Genomic DNA, 20015 nt, shown 5'->3' with positions numbered 1-20015 from the left:
CCATGTCTTCAAAACTGCCCATAACTTCGCCCTAATATTTTATGCACAAGACCATACATAGGAAAGGGTACTAGAAATGCTGTACCACTTTCAAGTCAGCGTCTAATTGCTATTGGATTATCAAAATGGTCTTTAATTCAAGTAGTTACATTCAGAAAGATCATCTTTCTAAGAGACAGAACTTATTCAGGAAATGGGCCTTAGAATGTTATCATTGTGAAAGGTTTTCATTAAATATGTTGTAAAGAGACTTGCTCTTCAATTCCATGCTCTCCCTTGAACTTGTATCTCACTTGCTCGTCTCTATGTATGTTTTCTTGCTTTTTCCAATTGGGATAACCTGTGCTGCCTCTTGAACACATACTTCCTCTTTTATACATGTCATATCTTTCTAAATAAATTTCATTCAATAAAAACTATCTTCAGTACCAACACCAGTGTCCCCAGTTTCCCTCCCATAACCGTCCTCCCCAGCCTGCCTCTATATCAGGTACTTTTCTTCTCTCTCTCTCTCTCTCTCTCTCTCTCTCTCTCTCTCTTTCTCTCTCCCAGTTCCCCTCTCTTACTCTCTCCTTCTCTCTCTCCCTCTCTCTCTGTCTCTCCATCTTTGTCTCTGTCTCTCTCTGTCTCTCTGTATCTCTCCCTCTCTCTCCCTCTCTCTCTGCCTTTCCATATTTGTCTGTCTCTCTCTGTCTCTCTCTCTGTCTCTATGTCTCTCTCCCTCTCTCTCTCCCTTCCCCTTTTGGGAATTGTGGTTTGCAATACAGACACTGAAAGGTTATCAGGTATTATCACATTGCCTGCTTTTTACACTGGATTATTGTCCTGTGTGATAATTTCTAGCTATTATTGTCATCCTGGTCCCTTCTCTATCTTACCTATCCTCTGCTCCCCCCCCCACACACACACATAGCTGTGATTGATTCCAATCATTTGTCAGTCCTCCTATTCTGTTTTCCCAGTCCATGGATTCTATATGTCTTCTACTATGTATATTTTTATGTACCACAAATGAATGCAGTCATTCTGTCTCTGTCACTCTCTGATTCATTTCACTCAGCATGATGTTTTTCAAGTCCATCCATTTCAAGGTAAATTTCATGATTTTATTTTTCTTAACAGCTGCATAGTATTCCATTTTTGTATATGTGCCATAGTTTTTTTATTCATTCATCTATTTTCAGACACTCAGGTTGTTTCCAGATTCTGGCTATTGTGAATAGTGATGCAAATGAACATAGGAATACAGATGGTGTTTCTACTGTGAGGTTTTGAACCACAGGGTATATTTCCAGAAGCGGTGTTGCTGGGTCAAATGGGAATCGATTTCTAGTTTTTTGAGGAATGTTTATATTGTTCTCCAAAAAAGGCTGGACCAATCAGCATTCCTACCAACAATGAAGGAAAATCCCTTTCACCCCATATTTTCCCCAGCACTGTTTGCTCTTGTTCTTTTGCATGTGTGCCAGTCTCTATAGTGTGAGATATCTCATTGTTATTTTGATTTGCACCTCCCTGATGATTAGTGATGTAGAGCATTTTACCATGTGCCTTTTGACCACTTGAATCTATTCTTTGAGAAAATTTCTGTTTTCGTCTCTCCATTTTTTTTTACAAATATTTTGTTTCTTTAATGAAGCTGGTACAGACAATGTCCATTTAAAATCCATATCCCAGGCCAAAATACAAACAAAATAAAAAAAAGAGTAGTGTTCTGTTGTATACACTTCTGCAGGAATAACTTTAACTGCTAATAAAAGAACTTTTCTGGGATCTTCTGACAAGATTTCTCCTTAATCTTAAAATGCTTTCTCTTTAGTGAAGCCAGATTTGGAGTTAGTCATTACTCTCATAATAGCTGTCATATCATTTCCAATCTGATATTTCTCTTCTTTTGGTCCATACCCTCAGATTTTAAATGTAACTTCAAGTTTAGGAAAGGTCATTTTCTATCGTTCAGTTCTGAAAAACTTCCATCTCCCACTGAAAGGCATAGTCCAAAAGTGAAGCATTCACATGCTAGAACTTCAGGGCCAATTGGAAAGTCATCATGGACACTTGCATTGGTTGATCTTATTATCACAAGCCTGAAAATGCACAGTCCCTGCAAAAGGTGGCCTTTCTGTGCACACAAGACATTTTCTAGGAGAGGACAATATGAAGAGACTGAAGTTTGATCATCAAAAATCAGCACAATGAAAACAAATGATAATGAATAATGGGCACAAGAATTCAAATTGCCAGATGTTTTAAAGAGACTGGGTACCTGTTCTCAATTCTTTTTTGAACACCACATTACAAAAGAACTATTTTTTAAAATAAAAAAGGATTGAGGGAAAAGAAAAAAGTAAAAAGAATATCTCAACCCTTGAATGACCCCCTGTTTGTTCCTGATAAACTACAATCACATCTTCTTCTTCCATTCCCTGTTCTTTTGGAGTGTGATTATCAGCAATTCTCTGACCTTCAAAGAGAAACCTGAGCGAATTCAGTGGAACTCCCTGTCTATGACAGTTAGATTCTTTGAGTTTCTTGAGATGTGTGTTCATTTTCACTTTAAAGTGAATCTCACTGCTGTCCTGTCCAGTAACTTCCAGCTTTATGTGTTCTCCTTCCTTCTTATCCCCCAAGTCCTCAGTTGAAGGTTTTGCCTCCTGAACCAACACGGTGACAATGACTTGCCCCCGGGATCTCCGCACAGCAGCGGCCTCAGTAGACAGGACGTCCCTCCGGGGTTTACAAACCGGTCTCCCTTCCCCACACAGCACAACACCGCGGCTCTCTTCTCTCCAATCTTTTTTTGTGTGGTTGAATGAGTTTTCCTGTAAAGTTTAGCCATTGCCTTGGTGGAGGGATTGATGTTGGTACACTGCATGACTGACTGAAACTTAATCATGAACAGCTTTGTAAGGGTTCAAGTGATTCAATAACAAAATCTTAAAATAAATAAATAAATAAAATCCGAACCCCCTCAAAAAAAGTTTGACGTTCTAATCATGTAATTGTTATACTGACAAATAGCAATTCCCCGCCTCCCCCCAAATTTTACATTCTTTTCAAAATTTGTCAATTGATATACTTTTTTCAAAAATTTTGGAAAGTATGAGCCAAAATCAAATTAGAAAGACCAAATATATAGTTATTCTTATGTCATAATATTGTTATGTTGCTTCAACATATCTATATTTTTTGGTAGCAGTCCACAACTCAGTAACACATATTGAGACCTGTTATTCATTATAATGATAATTCACAAGGACATCATTATTTCTGTTTTTATGTTGCAAAAATTAAAATAGTTTCTTTCTTTATAAAGTCTAGTATGTATATTTAGGAATATTTATTTTCCTAAAATTGATCACAAAATATATTTAACTTATTATAATCATTACACTAATACATTTGCAGAGTATTATATCAATTTTATGGTCACAACATTGTATAAAATTATTTATAACTTTCATAAAAATAAGAAAGTAATTATAAAAGAATGCTTATCTTCACATAGAAGGGGGAGAGAAAAAAAGAGAGATAATCCTCATACATTTTTTTCCCTTTCAATAGTTTTAATTTTTATTTTCTGTGTCTCTAATGTCTTCTACTGTAATTCACTTATGACAATATGGCTAATTAACCTTTTCTTTTCCAAATAAACATAGCCTTGTGCTATTTATCTGCTTTAATACTTTAGGCAGTTTGCTGTTTTCTAGCAAATTAAGTACAGTTGTCTTGGATTTTTTTTATTGTTCCTATCATTATCCTTTAGTGAAATCTGCTGTCATCATCTCTTATTATAAAACTCAAAATTATTTTATTCTTTTGAATACAATCACTTGTCAATTGTCATCCCGTTAATTTTCAAATTGCTCAAGTGGGAACCAATAACGTTTCTATTTGTCCCTGTTGAGTGCTACTGTAGCCCAATGGCATCTGCTCACTCCAGGAACACTAACAGCCTCAAACCGTTTGTTCAGGGTTTGGACAAAGAAGTCTGACATCTTGCAGGTGGGCAGCCACGCATCCTTTGGATGTTCCGAGGAATCCAGTCGGTAACAGCTCTGGTCCAGTGGTCATCTCTAAATTGCATTACGTGTCCAGCCCATCTGATTTTCAAGGCCTTGGCAAACACGACAGCTTCCCTGATTCTCAATCATCGAACGAGATGAGAACTCCAGATTCCTTCTCTCATTTGAGTGAAATGTGATATTCCAAGCATAACTCATTTGATTTCTTTTTGGGATACCTGAATTGCGTTCTCTTCCTGTTTTCTTATGGCCCAGGTCTCTGAGGCATATGCTAGTTCAGGAAGAATGGTGGAGTCGAAAAGATGTGCCAGAGTTGGAGGTGCTTCGTACTCTTAACCACTTCTTTGATGCCCTTGAAGGTGTTCCACGCTGCTCTCTTCCTCCTATGCAGCTCTGGCGCCAAGTCATTCCTCACGTTGAGTTCTTGACCTAGGTACTGGGTATTGAACACAATATATCACTCTATATCCATTATTTAGTCACCACTTACCACTGTATCAGTAATGTATAACATATATATAATATAGTGCCAAGTTTCTAAGTTATCTGAATTTCTAAACTGATTTCAGAATTTCTAATTTATCAGAAAAATATGGTAATTCAAGACATTAAATATTTAACTTACCAATATGTGAATTGATTTCTTGGTATTGTTAGGCTTAATAGAAGTGGTCTGGTGACTGTACAAGTGGTACTTAAAGGGATTTATTCATGTGTTATGACTCAGCTATACTGCTTCGCTGAACTTGTTGGGTCTATGTCAGATATCTGGCTGATAATCAGGTAGTGTTCTGCAAGATCTCAATGGAGACAACTTATCAGCTCAGCTCTACAGATTATTCCCTTAGTCAAAAGGCTATTTATTCCGAGCAAGTTCTCATTGTAACAATAAAGGACAGTGTAACTTGCAAGGGCTTTTTCAAGTTTCTACTTGGATTCTTGTCCAGTTTCCAAAGCATGCCTCAAAATAAGCTAGGAGTCATAGAAGAAAGATAATGGGAGAAGGTTATTGATATGGAGAAATATGGTAGATATTAATGCAATATCTAAATTCTACTTGTGCTAATGAGGTTTCTGGTTCATATATCATATCTCACAATTCTCTTCCCCTAGCTTTTCAGACATTACTTCCATATTCTATGATTTTTTTAGCCTAGCTAATTTCTATATTTATTCCTATTTCAGTTCAAGCACCAATTAATACAGAAAAAGCTTTTTAACCTTTTTGGCTATGTCAGAATCCTTGTCATAATTCTTGTAGAACATATTCATGCTTAAAATACTTGATATAGTTAATTAACACAATTTTTAAATTAATATTTGCTTCTCCACTAAAATTAGTACCCCTCTAAAAACAGGATTATTGACATGATTTATGCTACACCGTGAAGTATTATGTCTGGCACATAAGTATTCAGTAAATATGTCAAATTATGTTGTTTAAGTTGAATTATTTTTCCTGATTGTTTCTTTCCTTTTTCTGAAGAAATTATATCTATTCTGTAGGTAAGTATTATTAAGGTATAAGGTATATTTATAATATTTTGATAATGTTGGTTTATAGAAGAATAAATGTTTATATTTTACGGGTAAAATAAAATGATACCACACCATATCACCCCAGTGGATTATCATTTTTTTAAAGGTGACATTGATCACTTGATAAGTTGACATCCTGTTACTCATTGATTTGCTGGAGCGGGCTCCGGTAATGTCCCCATTTGTCCCTATCACGTGCTAGTGTAGCCCAATGGTGTCTGCTCTCTACAGGAGCACAAAGAGCCTCAAACTGTTTATTCAGGGTCTTGAATAAGAAGTCTGACCATCTTGTAGGTGGGAAGCTATGCATTCTTTTGATGTCCCATGGAATTCAGTCGGTAAAAGCTCTAGTCCAGTGGTCATCTTCAAATAGATGTGCAAAAAAATTAGATGGGCATTACATGTCCAGCCCATCTAATTTTTGATTCCTTGGCAAATGAGACAGCATCCCTGATTCTCAATCATCATTGATGGAGGTTGGAACTCTGTATTCCTTCTCTCACTTAAGTGAAGCGTGATACTCCAAGCATAGCTCTTTGGATTCCTCTTTGGGTTGAACAGCATTCTCATCCTGTTTTTGTAGGGCTCAGGTCTCTAAGGCATATGTTAGTGTAGGAAGAACGGTGGAGTCAAAGAGATGTTCCCTGAGCTGGATGTTGTTTGTCCTCTTAACTATTTCTCGGCACTCCTGAAGGCGTCCCACACTGCTCTCTCCTCCTGCATAGCTCAAGTTCCATGTTGTTCATCATGTTGAATTCTTGACCTAGGTACACATAACTGCTGCATTCAGAGATGTTCATTCCATGAGAGCAAATGGAAAGTCAGGAATGAGTCCATTTTTCAAAAACATTGTCTTTGTGAGATTCAGCTGCAGTTCAATCTTTTCACACTCACAGTCAAAGTCAGCCACCATTTGTGCTGCTTGGCTAATGTTTGGTGTTATTAGAAGGATGTCATCAGCAAAGCAGAGGTGGTGTAGTTGCCAAACATCTATCTTCACTCCCATTCCTTCTCATTCCAGTAGTTGCATGATGTTCTCAAGGGTGGCACTGAAGAGTTTCGGTGAAATGGTGAAATGGAATCACCCTGCCAAACCCCTCTCTTGACGTCAATGATGGCTTCCTTGTAGAATGGTGAGATTCTGGTAGTGAATCCATAATACAGCTCATGGAGGATACTGATGTATTGAATTTGAATGCCCTGTTTGGCTAGGGCTTCAATGACCACTTCAGTCTCAACAGAATCAAAGGCCTCTTTAAGTCAATGAACGTTAGACAAAGAGGCATTTTGAACCCCCAAGAAACCTCAATGAGCTTGGTCACCTGTGGATATGGTCACTCGTGCTGAATCCTTTTCAGATCCTGACTAGCTTGCATGGTTGTCCTTCATCTAGTGTTCTGCCAATCGTATTCAGGATGACTCGAGTGAACCAGCTTGTAGATGATGGACAACAGGCAGATTGGGCGATAGTTGCCAATGGTGTGGATGTCTCCTTTCTTCTATAGTAGAAAGCGCCTGATTGTTTTCTATTGGGACAGAAGCTTGCATTCAGACAGGTAGCATGTGAAAGGCCAAACAAGTGTATTGAAGAGTATTGAAGCCAGATTCTTCAGATGTTCTGGTCTGACCTTTATGGGCAGGGTGCTTTTCGCTTCTTTACCAATGAAATGCATGTCGGATTTTGGAAGGGAGAACATTGGGAATGACATATCCATCCTAGGGAATTTGGTATGTGGACATCATTGGTCTGACCGAGACGAGAAGGCATCAGGCACGTCACACCACTTTTAACACTGGAGAAGAACTGTTCCTCGAAACATGTGACAAAAGAGGCATTGGTGGTGTTGATGTCCTCGTCAACACAAACTTGGCCATGAGCATTGATTCATTCAAATACATAACATCCTGAATCGGAAGCTTATGCTTGAATAGATGTGGCTCATTGCTGGCAGTTTCTTTCTTCATCGTCTACACACAACATCTGACTATGATGAAGAAGAAGTTCAGAAATTCTACAAGGAGCTGGAGAAGTTCTATAAAGAAGACCACATCTTCTACAGGATCATTATTGGTGATTTTACTGCCAAGATAGAACCGAGAAGATCGCCAAAAAAAACTCCATATAGGGATCCATGGCCTAGAATGGAACAAACAGGGTGATAGACTATCTGAGTTTATCATGTCGACCATGACCATCCATGGTAACTCACAGTTTCAGAAGGCCAAATCTAACAGTTGGACATGGAAGTCTCCCAGTGGAAAGTTCCACAATGAAATTGACCATATTATATTCAATTGACGGTTTTGTCTGACTGGTGTCGCTGTTATCCCAAAATTTCGAACAGGATCAGACCACCGCCTCCTTTATGCAAAACTCTACTTCATCGAGCAGGGAGAAAAGGCTGCAAAGTTTAAGAGAACTCCCAGAGTGACCACAAACTGGGAGCTCTTTGGCACTATTTCGGCAACATGGGAAGATGCCGTCATTGACGACATCAATGAGGAATACAAGCTACTGGTTCAACATCTTTATGATTGTGCGACCAAGAGATAGAAAGCCACAAAAAGATGCTTGTTTTCAGAAACTCTCAAGCTCATTCGCCAACGTGGATTGGCACAAGCCTTAGGCAACCACAAGCTAACGTCCGAGCTCACAGCGATAAAGGAACACCTCAAAGAGAGAAGAGCAGCAGAGCTGGCTGAAGCAGCAGAAGCTGGGAAAAGTATTCGCAATGCCTGCCTGTCCTTTGTCAACTGCAAGACCATGATGACTACCCTCTGATGTCCTGATGGATCTATCACATCTTCCAGAAGGGCAATGGAGAAGATTCTCCATGACTTCTACTTGAATCTCTTCAATAGCCATGTCAAAATGTGATATTGTATTTAATTCCATATACCTAATATAATTTTTAATATTTTTTATAATTTTATTTAACTTTTTATTTAATTTTTATTTAATTTATGTTGCATTTTCTCTTAGCTTGTCAATTAGATTTTTTTCTAAATTCTGTTCTCTAATTATTATTCTGTAATTAAATAACCCAATTGGAGGTGATAGTTAATAGAAAAAAAATAGTTGTCATTTCTTGGGCTACTCTCCACTTTATTATGCTCCTGGAGAAAGAGACTAATAATGTGTAAATTAGGTTTTTTTGTTTTCAGTAGAAATTAATTCAGATATGGAACTTAGGCAGAAAAAAATAAGGAAAAGAAAACTTTTTTGCCCTGTGAGTAAGGATGAATGGAATGCCACAGGGCCAGATTTGATAAAGGAAGGGCCAAGTAGCAGCCATCTTAAATAGCATGCCTGTCTCTATTTTAACGTACTGCATGTCCTGGAGCTACCAACAAGATTAAAATGTATGCATGCTCAATTTGAGGTTATAAAGGTAGAAAAAGAAGGGGTAGCCCTCCTCATTGGAACCTACTTTAGGAACTCATCCAGCTTGAAATCTTCACATCTCTCTCAAGCAACCTATATGAGGTTTGGCCACTTTTATTTCTCGTTGGTTGCTGGATATTTTTGATCTGAATACTTTTATTTTACATTAAATGGATAAAAATAATAGTCTCATAGTATTTTGTACAAAATACTACCGTAAATAGTATGGTAGTATTTTGAATTAGGAATGGGTGCTTCCATGCATCTTTCTTTTTTTTTTTTTATAAATTTATTTATCTATTTATGTATTGAATTGCTGTGGGAAAAATTACAAAGCTTTCAAGTTTAGGTCTCAGTCATGCAAATATCAATCACAATTCCCTTTACCAATACTTATTTTTCACAACAAAGAACCCCAATAGACCCCCATCCCCCAAACCCCCCAATGTCTGTGGGGTAGATGAATTCTAGTTAACTCTCTGTCTACTTTGACTAGCTTCATTGTTAAGATAAAAGTTGCACCATTATTATTTAGACTTTACCCCCCCCCCCCAACTCAGCCATGCTGAAAAAGCATTGTGAAATAATATGCTTTCTACAGCTGGGTTCAAGAATTAAATGATGTCGTGCGGCTGCGATTGCGGCCGCGTGGTTTTGGATTTCTGCTATTTTATTTATTAACCCTGCAAGTATTTCTACTGAGAGTCAGATAATTAAGAGATTGGTCTCTGTGCTTCTGGGGCCGTGGCCATGCCAGAGAGCCGCTCGTGGGGGGCAACTGGTGACCTCGGTTGGGTGTGAAGGACGGGCCAGAGCACCCCCCGTCCCATGAGGTATCCATTGCGCCCCCACCCCCGGCTCAGACCTGCTCTCCACCAGGCTCCCATGCGGCCGCCATCTTTCTTTCCAGAGAGGAGAAGGAGGAAGGGAGAAACACCCTTTCCCCTTCGGGCAGGCAAGATGGCGCGGATTAATGCATAGTCCATTCGCTTTTCTGCTCCAAGCTGCTGGATTTCTGTATTAAGTCCTTGTGCTTCTGGGGCCGTGGCTGTGCCGGAGAGCCACTCATGGGGGGCAACTGGTGACCTCGGTCGGGTGTGAAGGACGGGTCAGAGCGCCTCCCCGTCCCATGAGGCATCCATCGTGCCCCCACCCCCGGCTCAGACCTGCTCTCCACCAGGCTCCCATGCGGCCGCCATCTTTCATAGCTGCATGCTTGTGGCAGCTAACAAAATGTCATATTTGTTTTTTGGATGTTTTATTTTTCATTCTGTATTGTTTTTTAAATTTTACTTTATTTTATAAAGTTGGTCACAATCATTTATTACATTCAATATTCAACACCAATACCACCACCATTACACCTTCCCACCACCATTATTTCAAATTTTCCCCACCACCACCTAAGCCTGCCCTAGAAGCAGTCACTAAATAACTTATTTTGTTTTGATTGCTATTAATAATTCACTAACAATGATCAAAAAATTTTCCTTAGAATAAAGTGTGTGAAAATTGTTGTAATACCCTGAAGCCATTAAGCTCTTGTATAAGAGATTACCAACATGTTGTTACAGGTAGAGGGTTGAGTGCTAATATTTCTTTAATTGAGATTGATTACCTTCTACTTTGCATCCCATCCAATGTGGTGTGCTACACCTGGTACATCAGTGGTGTAGGGTATGCTGTGGAAATGTGCTCCAAGAATTCTAAAAATTTAAGTAAGGTGATAGTGGAGTTAAGATGGAGTTAAATTTTTAACTGGATGGTGACCTTGGAGTCCAGAGACATCTCTGCAGCTTGTTGATCTCTCCCAATATTTATTTGTGAGTCTCTGAATCATGGCTAGTTAGTGAGCCTATATGGAGCCAGAGGCAGTTCATGGACTTGACTTCCAGGCTTCTGGAAAGACAGAGGACAGGGGACGATTGCTCATCCCTGACTCTGTGAGAGTCTAGAGATTTCAGTCACAAAACCTGCATATCTGAGTTTTTCAACAGATTCATTCCTGGATAAGGCTCATCTGAGTCTGTGGAGTCTGGGCTGTGGCATGGTGGCAATTTGGTTCTGGAGATTTTCAGCTGCTGGGACTCTGTGTGGGTGGTCTCACTGGTCCTGCTTCAGGGTACCCTGGATGAGACTCAGCGTGATTCGGTTTTTGGAGGCATCTTTCTGAAATATCATATTTGAAATTCCAGGATGTACTTAAAAGAAACTGTAGGTCCTTGAATGAGTTTATCTTAGCTGCTTAAAATTTTTATCTTATTACTAACATACAGTGAGAGCATAAAAATCAGATAAAATTTAATATTCTAAGGAGCAGTGTATTTGTGCACAAACAAATCACATTTCTTCTATGTTTTCTTTGAATAGTTGCATTTTTTTCTGATTGAACATCTCTCACTATGTTGCTTGAATGTCCCGTTTCTATATTTAATTGTGATTTTATTTTAGCATAAAATATTGTGCCTTTTTCCTGGAATTTGGCACAATTAGGTAATGAATTTTTTTTTATTATCTCAATGAAGACTTCCATCCGATTCTAATTTGTGCTTGTACATTTTAAAGCACATATTTTCAGAGAATTCCCTTGTGTGGAAGCTATTGCCTCAGGTATAACTTAGACACATTGGAGACTCCAACTGGGAGCTGTTAGCTCTCATTCATTAGCCCTTCCTTGAACATGATAAAGTTATAGTGAATAAGTGTCCTGACATGCTAATTTGAGAAATAAATGGAAATCTAGACTGCAAAAATATAGTGCATTTTGCATTTATAACTTTGTATTTTACAATCACACGTCGAGAGGCTCCCCTTAAAATAAAAATTCATAATATTTAACATATGCTGGAGTGACATGTAAAATGTTAATTTCAGAATGTGGGAGTTCCAATTATTGAAGACATCCACCAATAGCTACACTGAAGTAATGTCAAGGAATCCCAAGAGTGCACTGAAAAAAGAGTTTATTATGGAAAAACTAATGGACCGTTTTCTGTAGCTGCTCCTGCTGGTGCTGCTATGATGGGTAACATACACCAAGTGAAAGATTCTCCTCATATGTTAAACCATACACTTTCTCCACAGGGAAATAAATTGATATTCCTCTCTGTTAAGTATGCTCAGTTGCTTTAGAATGTTTTCTTTCTTCTTTTTTATTTTTCTATCACTGTTTCACTTTTTATAGCAATATTTTGTAGCAGTCATGTAAAACTTGAGTGTTACTTTTTTTTAAGTAATTACATGTACATTAGAAACTGAGTTATATGGCTTTCCTCTGTCCTACATCTTGTTCTGATCTACAGGCCATTTCAAATTATGCCTTCAGTGTATTAGACTTACCTTGGTAAAGACATTCATGTTCCAGAGCTACACATTGCATATGTACAATTTTTAATTTGCTCAAAGCAAAGGCGTTTTATGATGGTGTATTTGGCCACATGCATGGGAAATTGTATTGCTCTGTAATGGTTTCAAGTTTTATATGTGTTCACCATTAGCTGTATTTTTATGATAAGAATATAAATTTCTTGGACATGATGATGATTAAGAGATTATTGGTCTTGATTATCTCAGAATACTAAAGGGTTAAGAAATATGAAGTGCTGATACCGGAAATAAAATTGTAATTATTATTGTTATCAACCTAATTCTTTGAAAATGTGTAGGGGTAACCATGTGCAAGTTTCATGAACTTTATTAGAAAAAAAGAACAATCAATGAGTGTACTAAAGCCCATTTGATCGTGAAACCTAATTTTCTAATCACAAGTGGACAAAAATAACTTTTAATGACACGCATTTTGCGGGGGAAATGATATCCTATGGATCTAACCCAAGGCTTAATCTGTGTGACAACTCTACTCTTCCACTGAACTAAATTCCTTATACCAAAATACATTTTCATCTAAGGAAAAATAATCACCAATTCTATTTGTAATTTACTTCATTTGACAATTCTAATTCTAGTACTTACTCCTGCAGGTTAACAGCTTATTAACACACAAAACCTATAAAACTATATTAAGATAGCAAATGAATTTTAACACAATTTCCAGTGAGGACCTCTGACAGTTGTTCCGAATGTGTTAGAACTAAAATATTTACTCTGGAATAGCAAAATCAAGATCAATGCGTACATTAGTATGTTATTCAGAATTCATTATCATTGAGTGTTTTAATTTTTAGAATCAATTTCACTTTTGAAATTTACCAGTACAGTAATCAGGATGTGACCTTGCATTATCGGTTACATTGTCGTTTTCTGCTATTCTTTCACAGTAACTCCGTAGGTGTTAAATTCCTCAAAATTTACATTTAGTGTGTTCCCTTGGCTCACTGTCTGTTTCCATGGATCATCATATTTTACAGAGAAGAGAAAGTTTCACTCCTAGATTTTCCACTTGAATTAAAAATTAAGACAATTCAAAGTAAAAATTCTTTAATATGTGTTTACATATGGTTGCTAGGCTTAATATGGCAAAATGCATATATACTGAATGGTGTAAAGAACAGACATAGAGTTCAGTTATATTAGTCAGAAAACTCAAGTCATAGATAATTCTCAATTTTATAAGATAATAATAACAAAGAAAATGAAGACAAAGACAGAAAAGAAGGAGGAGGAGGAGGAAAAGAAGAAAAAGGAGAACAGGCAGAAGTTAATGAGGAGAAGGAAAAAGGAAAATGAGGAGCAGTTAAAGAATAAGAGGAAGAGGAGGAGGAACTATTACTTTTTATTGAGTTCTAATTATAGCATTATTGTGCTAAGTGATTTTATTCAAATTAGAGGGAAAGGGTAAAATTATGGTAGTTCAGATAAATTATGGTAGTTCAGGCAATGCCTTTTTGCCTTGTTCCAGATTATGTAGTATTTAAGCTGTCTGAAGTGGAAATTAATATAAGCACATGCCTAATAATACTTGATATATTCTTGTTTTGATGATTATGATGATTTCATTTAATGACAACACTCTAGAACATAAGCATATCTCAAAGTTATAACTTTGTATAAATCTGGGATGAATTCCCTGTAAGTATTTCTCTAAATATAATCTCTGCTCCAACAGATATTAACTATGTTGGTTGTATTACATGAAAAGCATATTTGACCACACACTGTGTTAATAGTCTCAATATTGACAAAACTTTGAAATTATTCTTCATTATTCTTCCAGAGTAAAAGTCAGTTGGATAGACCTTATAATTTTGAATCTAAATAACTTAACAAACATAAAAATGTCTAGCTCTTTATGACTTTTTATGATATGGAGACTTTATCAAAATAGTGTCTAGAATGATATTTCCAATAAAAATGAAGAAAATTTTGTGTTGAGGTTGAATTGTATTGAAATCCTAAGTCCTAGTTCAATTTTCATCTTATTATAGATAGTTTTACAGAGCTAATTAAGTAAAAATAAGTCACTAGAATACACTATAATCCAGAATAGGTGTTTTCCATGTAAAATTTGGAAATGTTGAGATAGTTTACATATATATGAGAAAAAAATATATTAAAACACATGTGACCAAGAAAATAGAAATCTAGAGTTTATGAGAGTGAATTAAATGCTTCCTACATAAATGAGAAAGAATCAACACTGCAAACACCTTGATTATGAACTTCTAACTTATATAACTGTGAGTCTATGTAAGTCAAATAGTTTCCAGTACTTTGTTGTACTAGACAAAACAAATTAAACCAATGTCCACAACAGTGGCAATGTGATCAAAATTCTGTTAACCATCATTTAAGTTTCTTATGCTGATAGAATTCACCAAATTAAACAATATATAATAGTTGTGATTGAGTACTGAATAGATCTATTTTTATTTTTAAAACATTTAAAATAGGCTCATTCATCCAGGTACCCGCCTGTGGCAGGGCCCTTTCCTGGGGTTGCATGGCTAACTAGATTCCCTGAGAACGGCTGGTTTTCACCCTTGGTTTGCAGGGGACGGGAATTGAGGCACACTGCACAAAACCAAAGCTGAACCATTCCAGGCACACTCTCCTCATTCATAAAGGTACGCGCCTGGTGGCAGGGCCACTTTGCGGAGCTGTGCATCTAACTAGATCCCCTGAGAACAGCTGGGTTTCACCCTTGGTCTGCGGGGAATGGAAATTGAGGCACACCACATGAAAGCAAAGCTGAACCGTTCCAGGCACCCTCTCTTATTCATCCAGGTACCCGTCTGGCAGCAGGGCACTTTCCTGGTGCAGTGGCCACTAATGTGGCCGTGAGTTTTTCTCCCCCTACATATCCCATAGGAACCATAAGTTACCCTCTTAGATGGAACTTTCACTAGGTTAGCCTAACCACCAGAAACACATTTGTCAATAATTCATTAAGCCCATCTCAATTCATTCTGCATCCCAAGCAGAATAGTAACAGTGAGTGTGAAGGTCTAAACCACATAGGTCACAATGGTAAAGCAACAAAGAAGCCCACCAAGCTTACTTATTGAAGAGGCTAGCCCAGAAGACACCAACTGTAATGAAGTGCTAGACAACCTCTCTGACAAGGAATTTAGAAGGCAGCTACTGAGGATGCTTAGGGAACTAAAAGAAACAATGGAAAGCTATGCCAATAAAAGATAAGAGGATTTGAAGGTAAAAATTAGGAAAATGTAAACTAAATTACAAATGGAAATGTTAGACCTGAAAAACCTAGTAGGCGAATTGAAATACTCAGTGGAAGGCCTCAGCAGCAGAGTAACAGCTTCTGAGGACAGAATCATTGAGCTCGAAGATGAAGTCCAGAGACTCTCCAGAAAAGAGCAGAAAATGGAAAAGAGACTCACAATTCAGGAACAGATGGCAAGAGAAGATCATGATGAAGCCAATAGGGGTAACATAAGAATTATTGGAGTCCCAGAGGGACAGGAAGAAAACCCTGATGAAGAAGAAACTGTCAAAGACATCATTGCTACGTCTCCAGAGATGAAGAAAACATGTGACCACATTCAGGGAGCCTGAAGGGTACCATCTTGAAGAAATCCAAATGAAAACACCCCAAGACACATCCTGATTAAAATAACCAAAAGCTTAGATAGAGACAAAATTCTGAGAGCAGCAAGATCAAAGAAAGAAATTTCCTATAAAGGAACATCCTTAAGATTCACAGCTGATTTGTCTGATGGAACCTTAATGGCCCGAAAAAAGTGGTGGGATATAGTGAAAAAACTCAATGAAATAAATACCAAAAATACTATACCCAGCGATACTCTCATTCATAACAGAAGGAACAACACACAGTTTCACAGACAAACAACAGGTCAGTAACTGCGTATACTCAAAACCATGGTTACAAGACCAAATAAATGGGCTACTTTGAGACAAGACAAGTCCCTCAAATACACCAAATTTCAACAGAAAAATTGCACAAAACCCCATAACAATAATCTCTCTAAAAGTCAGTGGACTAAATGCACCAATTAAAAGACACAGAGTGGCAGGATGGATTAGAAAATTGAATCCAACATCTCCTGCCTGCAAGAAACTCATCTCAATAATCAAAGCAAACACAGGCTTAGAGTCAAAGGCTGTAAAACAATCCTAGAGGCAAACAGCTCCCATAAAAAGCTTGGGGAGCCGTCCTAGTATCAGACCACATTGATTTCAGACTGAAGAAGGTCACAAGAGACAGTGAAGCCATTTCTTATTTGTCAAGGGTTCTGTACAAAAGGAAGAAATTACAATACTAAATGTATATGCACCTAATGAGGGACCAACAAAGTACTTAAAACAACTACTCATAGACTTGGAGAAAGACATCGATAGCAACACAATACTAATGGGAGTCTTCAACACCGCTTTATCACCTCTTGATAGATCAACCAGAATCAAGCTTAGCAAGGATATACTTCATCTGAGGGAAAAATGGAAGAAAGGGACTTAGTATATATATAGAACACTTCATCCTCAAAAAGATGAACAAACATTTTTCTCAAGTGCGTATGGAACATTCTCCAAGATAGACAACATGCTGAGCCACAAAACATACCTTCAAAAAATTAAGAAGATAGAAATTGTATCAACAATCTTCTCAGACCACAATGCACTGAAATTAAAAGTAAATCACACACACAAACAGAAAACTAAATCAAACACCTGGAAATGAAACAGTTCACTTTTGGACAACAAGTGGCTTAGAAATGAAATCAAAGAGGAAATCAAAAGATTTCTGGAAACGAATAAAAATGAGGACACGAGTTACCAAAACTTATGGGACACAGCTAAAGCTGTGTTAAGAGGAAAGTTTATAGCTCTACAAGCATTGCTCAGGAAGAAGGAGCAAGCCCACATAAGTAACCTGACCTCACGGCTTAAGAGCTTGGAGAATGACCAACAAATGGAGCCCAATTCAAAAAGGAGGAAGGAAAAAATAAAACTCTGAGTAGAGATTAATGAGATGAAAACCCAAAAATCAATCCAAAAGATCAATGAAACCAAGAGCTGGTTCTTTGAGAAAATAGACAAGATCGATAAGCCTCTAGTAAAACTCACAAAGAAAGGAAGAGAGAAAACCCTAATTAACCAAATCAGAAATGAAAAGGGGATTATTATAACAGAAACTCCAGAAATTCAAAGGATCCTCAGGGAGTACTTTGAGAAGCTTTATGCCACGGAACATGAAAACCTCGAGGAAATGGATAAATTCCTAGATTCCTATAGACTCCCAAGGCTGAACCAAGAAGACCTGGAATAGTTGAACAGACCTATCACCATTAAGGAAATTAAAACAGTAATAAAAAGTCTCTCCAAGCACAAAAGTCCAGGCCCAGATGGATTCACTAATGCATTCTTCCAAATCTTTAAAGAGGATTTACTCCTGATCCTCTTTAAGCTTTTCCATGAAATAGAAATATCAAAAACATTTCCAAAAAGTTTCTATGAATTAAATATTACCCTGATACCAAATGCAAACAGAGATACCACAAAGAAATAGAATCACAGGCCGATATCTCTGATGAACACAGACACAAAGATCCTCAACAAACTATTAGAAAATAGAATCCAATGCCTCATCAAAAATGTCATACACCATAACCAAGTAGAATTCATCATCAGGAATGCAAGGATGGTTTAACATTTGGAAATCGATCAACATAATCCATCATCTCAAAAAAAAGGTAAAAACCATATGCTCATATTGTTAGACACAGAGAAAACATTTGACAAGATCCAGCACCTGTTTATGATGAAAACTCTCAGCAAAATAGGTATTGAAGGAACTTTCCGCATTATAGTCAAAGCCATCTACCACAAGCCCACAGCAAGTATCATTCTCAGTTTGGAAAAACTAAAAACCTTTCCTTTCAGATCGGGCACTGGAAGTTTGCCCATTCTCGCCACTCCTATTCAATATAGTACTGGCAGTCCTGGTCATTGAAGTTAGACAAGAGAAAGGTATCAAGGGGATACAGATTTGAAAGTAAGAGGATCTGTATCAAGGGGATACAGATAGGAAAGTAAGAGGCCAAACTATCACTATTTGCATACTATACTTAGAAAACCCTAAAGATTCTACAGAAAAGTTCCTAGAAACAGTAGGTCGGTTTAATAAAGTGGCAGCCTACAAAATCTACACCCAAAAGTCCATGGCTTTCTTATATACAAATAATGAAAGAGAAGAAAGAGACATTAAAAAAATAATCCCATTCACAATAGTACATCAGAAAATCAAGTACCTCTGAATCAGCTTAACCAAAGTGGTGAAGGAACTATACAAGGAAAACTACAAAACACTACTTCAAGAAATAAAAGTGGACACTAGGAAATGGAGACACATCCCCTGCTCATGGATAGGGAGGAGTAACATTATCAAAATGGTAATACTGCCCAAAGCACTATAAAATTCAATGTGGTCCTTATCAGGATACCCATGACATTTTTCAAAGAAATAGACAAAACACTCCTGAAATTCATTTGGAACAATAAACCCCCACGAACAGTTAAAACAATCCATGGGAAAAAGCAGATGGGTGGCATCACCCACCACAACTTCAAACTGTACTACAAAAAAGTTGTAATTAAGACAGCATGGTACTGGGGTAGAAACAGACCTGCAGACCAATGGAACAGAGCTGAATATTCTATCACAGACCCCCAAATATATGACCACTTAATCTTTGACAAAGGGGCAAGAATTGTGAAGTGGAACAAGGAAAGCCTCTTCAACACGTGGTGCTGGGAAAACTGAATAGCTACCTGCAAAAAAATGGTTCTTACCTCTGTCTAATGCCAGGTACAAAAGTCAGATAAAAGTGAATTAAAGACCTCAATATCAGACATGAATTCATAAAGGTACATCAAGGAAAATGTAGGCAGAACTCTCCATGACATTGAAGCTAAAAGCATCTTTAAGAATGAAACAGCAATGACCATGCAAGTGGAAGGAAACATAAACAAAAGGGACTACATCAAACTAAGAAGCTTCTGCACTTCAAAAAAAACAGTGACCAAAATAAAGAAAGAGCCTATAGAATGGGAAAGAATATTTACCCAATATCCATCTGACAAGAGATTACTATCCAGTATATATAAGACACTAGTGGAATTTTACAAGAAAAAAATCTCCAACCCCATCAAAAAATAGGGAGAAAAATCAACAGAAGTTTTCTCAGAAAAGAAATACAAATGGCTAAAAGTCATATGAAAAAATGCTCCACATAGTTAGCCATCAGGGAGATGCAAATCAAAACAACAATGATATATCATGTCACACTACAGAGACTGGCACACATTCAAAACAACAAAAGTAACCAGTGCTGGTGTGGATGTGGGGAAAAAGGGAAACTCACTGTTGGTGGGAATGCCCACTAGTCCAGTCTTTCTGGAAAACAATATGGACAGTCCTTCTAAAACTAGAAAGTGAGCTTTCATATGACCCCACAATACCACTTCTGGTAATATATACTAAGGATGCAAAAAAACACAGTAGAAATGACATCTGTACCTATATGGTCATTGCAGCGCCGTTCACAATAGCCAAAATCTAGAAACAACCCAAGTGCCCTAGAACAGATGACTGGTTAAAGAAACTTTGGTACATCTACACAATGGAA

At 37.5% G+C, this 20015-nt stretch overlaps 1 protein-coding gene across 1 annotated transcript; it reads right to left on the bottom strand.

Annotated features, from left to right (window-relative positions):
* Positions 1–1727: 1727 nt before the first annotated feature.
* Positions 1728–11130, bottom strand: LOC130031516 (small ubiquitin-related modifier 1-like). Its single transcript, XM_056122865.1, has 2 exons — positions 11076–11130; positions 1728–2794 (listed from the first exon to the last, which is right to left on the bottom strand). Exons 1-2 carry the CDS (start codon positions 11128–11130, stop codon positions 2307–2309), a joined length of 543 nt encoding a protein of 180 aa, XP_055978840.1. The 3' UTR covers positions 1728–2306.
* Positions 11131–20015: the final 8885 nt, after the last annotated feature.

This window comes from Sorex fumeus, unplaced genomic scaffold, assembly GCF_029834395.1.
Source record: "Sorex fumeus unplaced genomic scaffold, SorFum_2.1 ptg000047l, whole genome shotgun sequence".
NCBI lineage: Eukaryota > Metazoa > Chordata > Mammalia > Eulipotyphla > Soricidae > Sorex > Sorex fumeus.
This window is presented reverse-complemented; position numbering and strand designations above follow the sequence as displayed.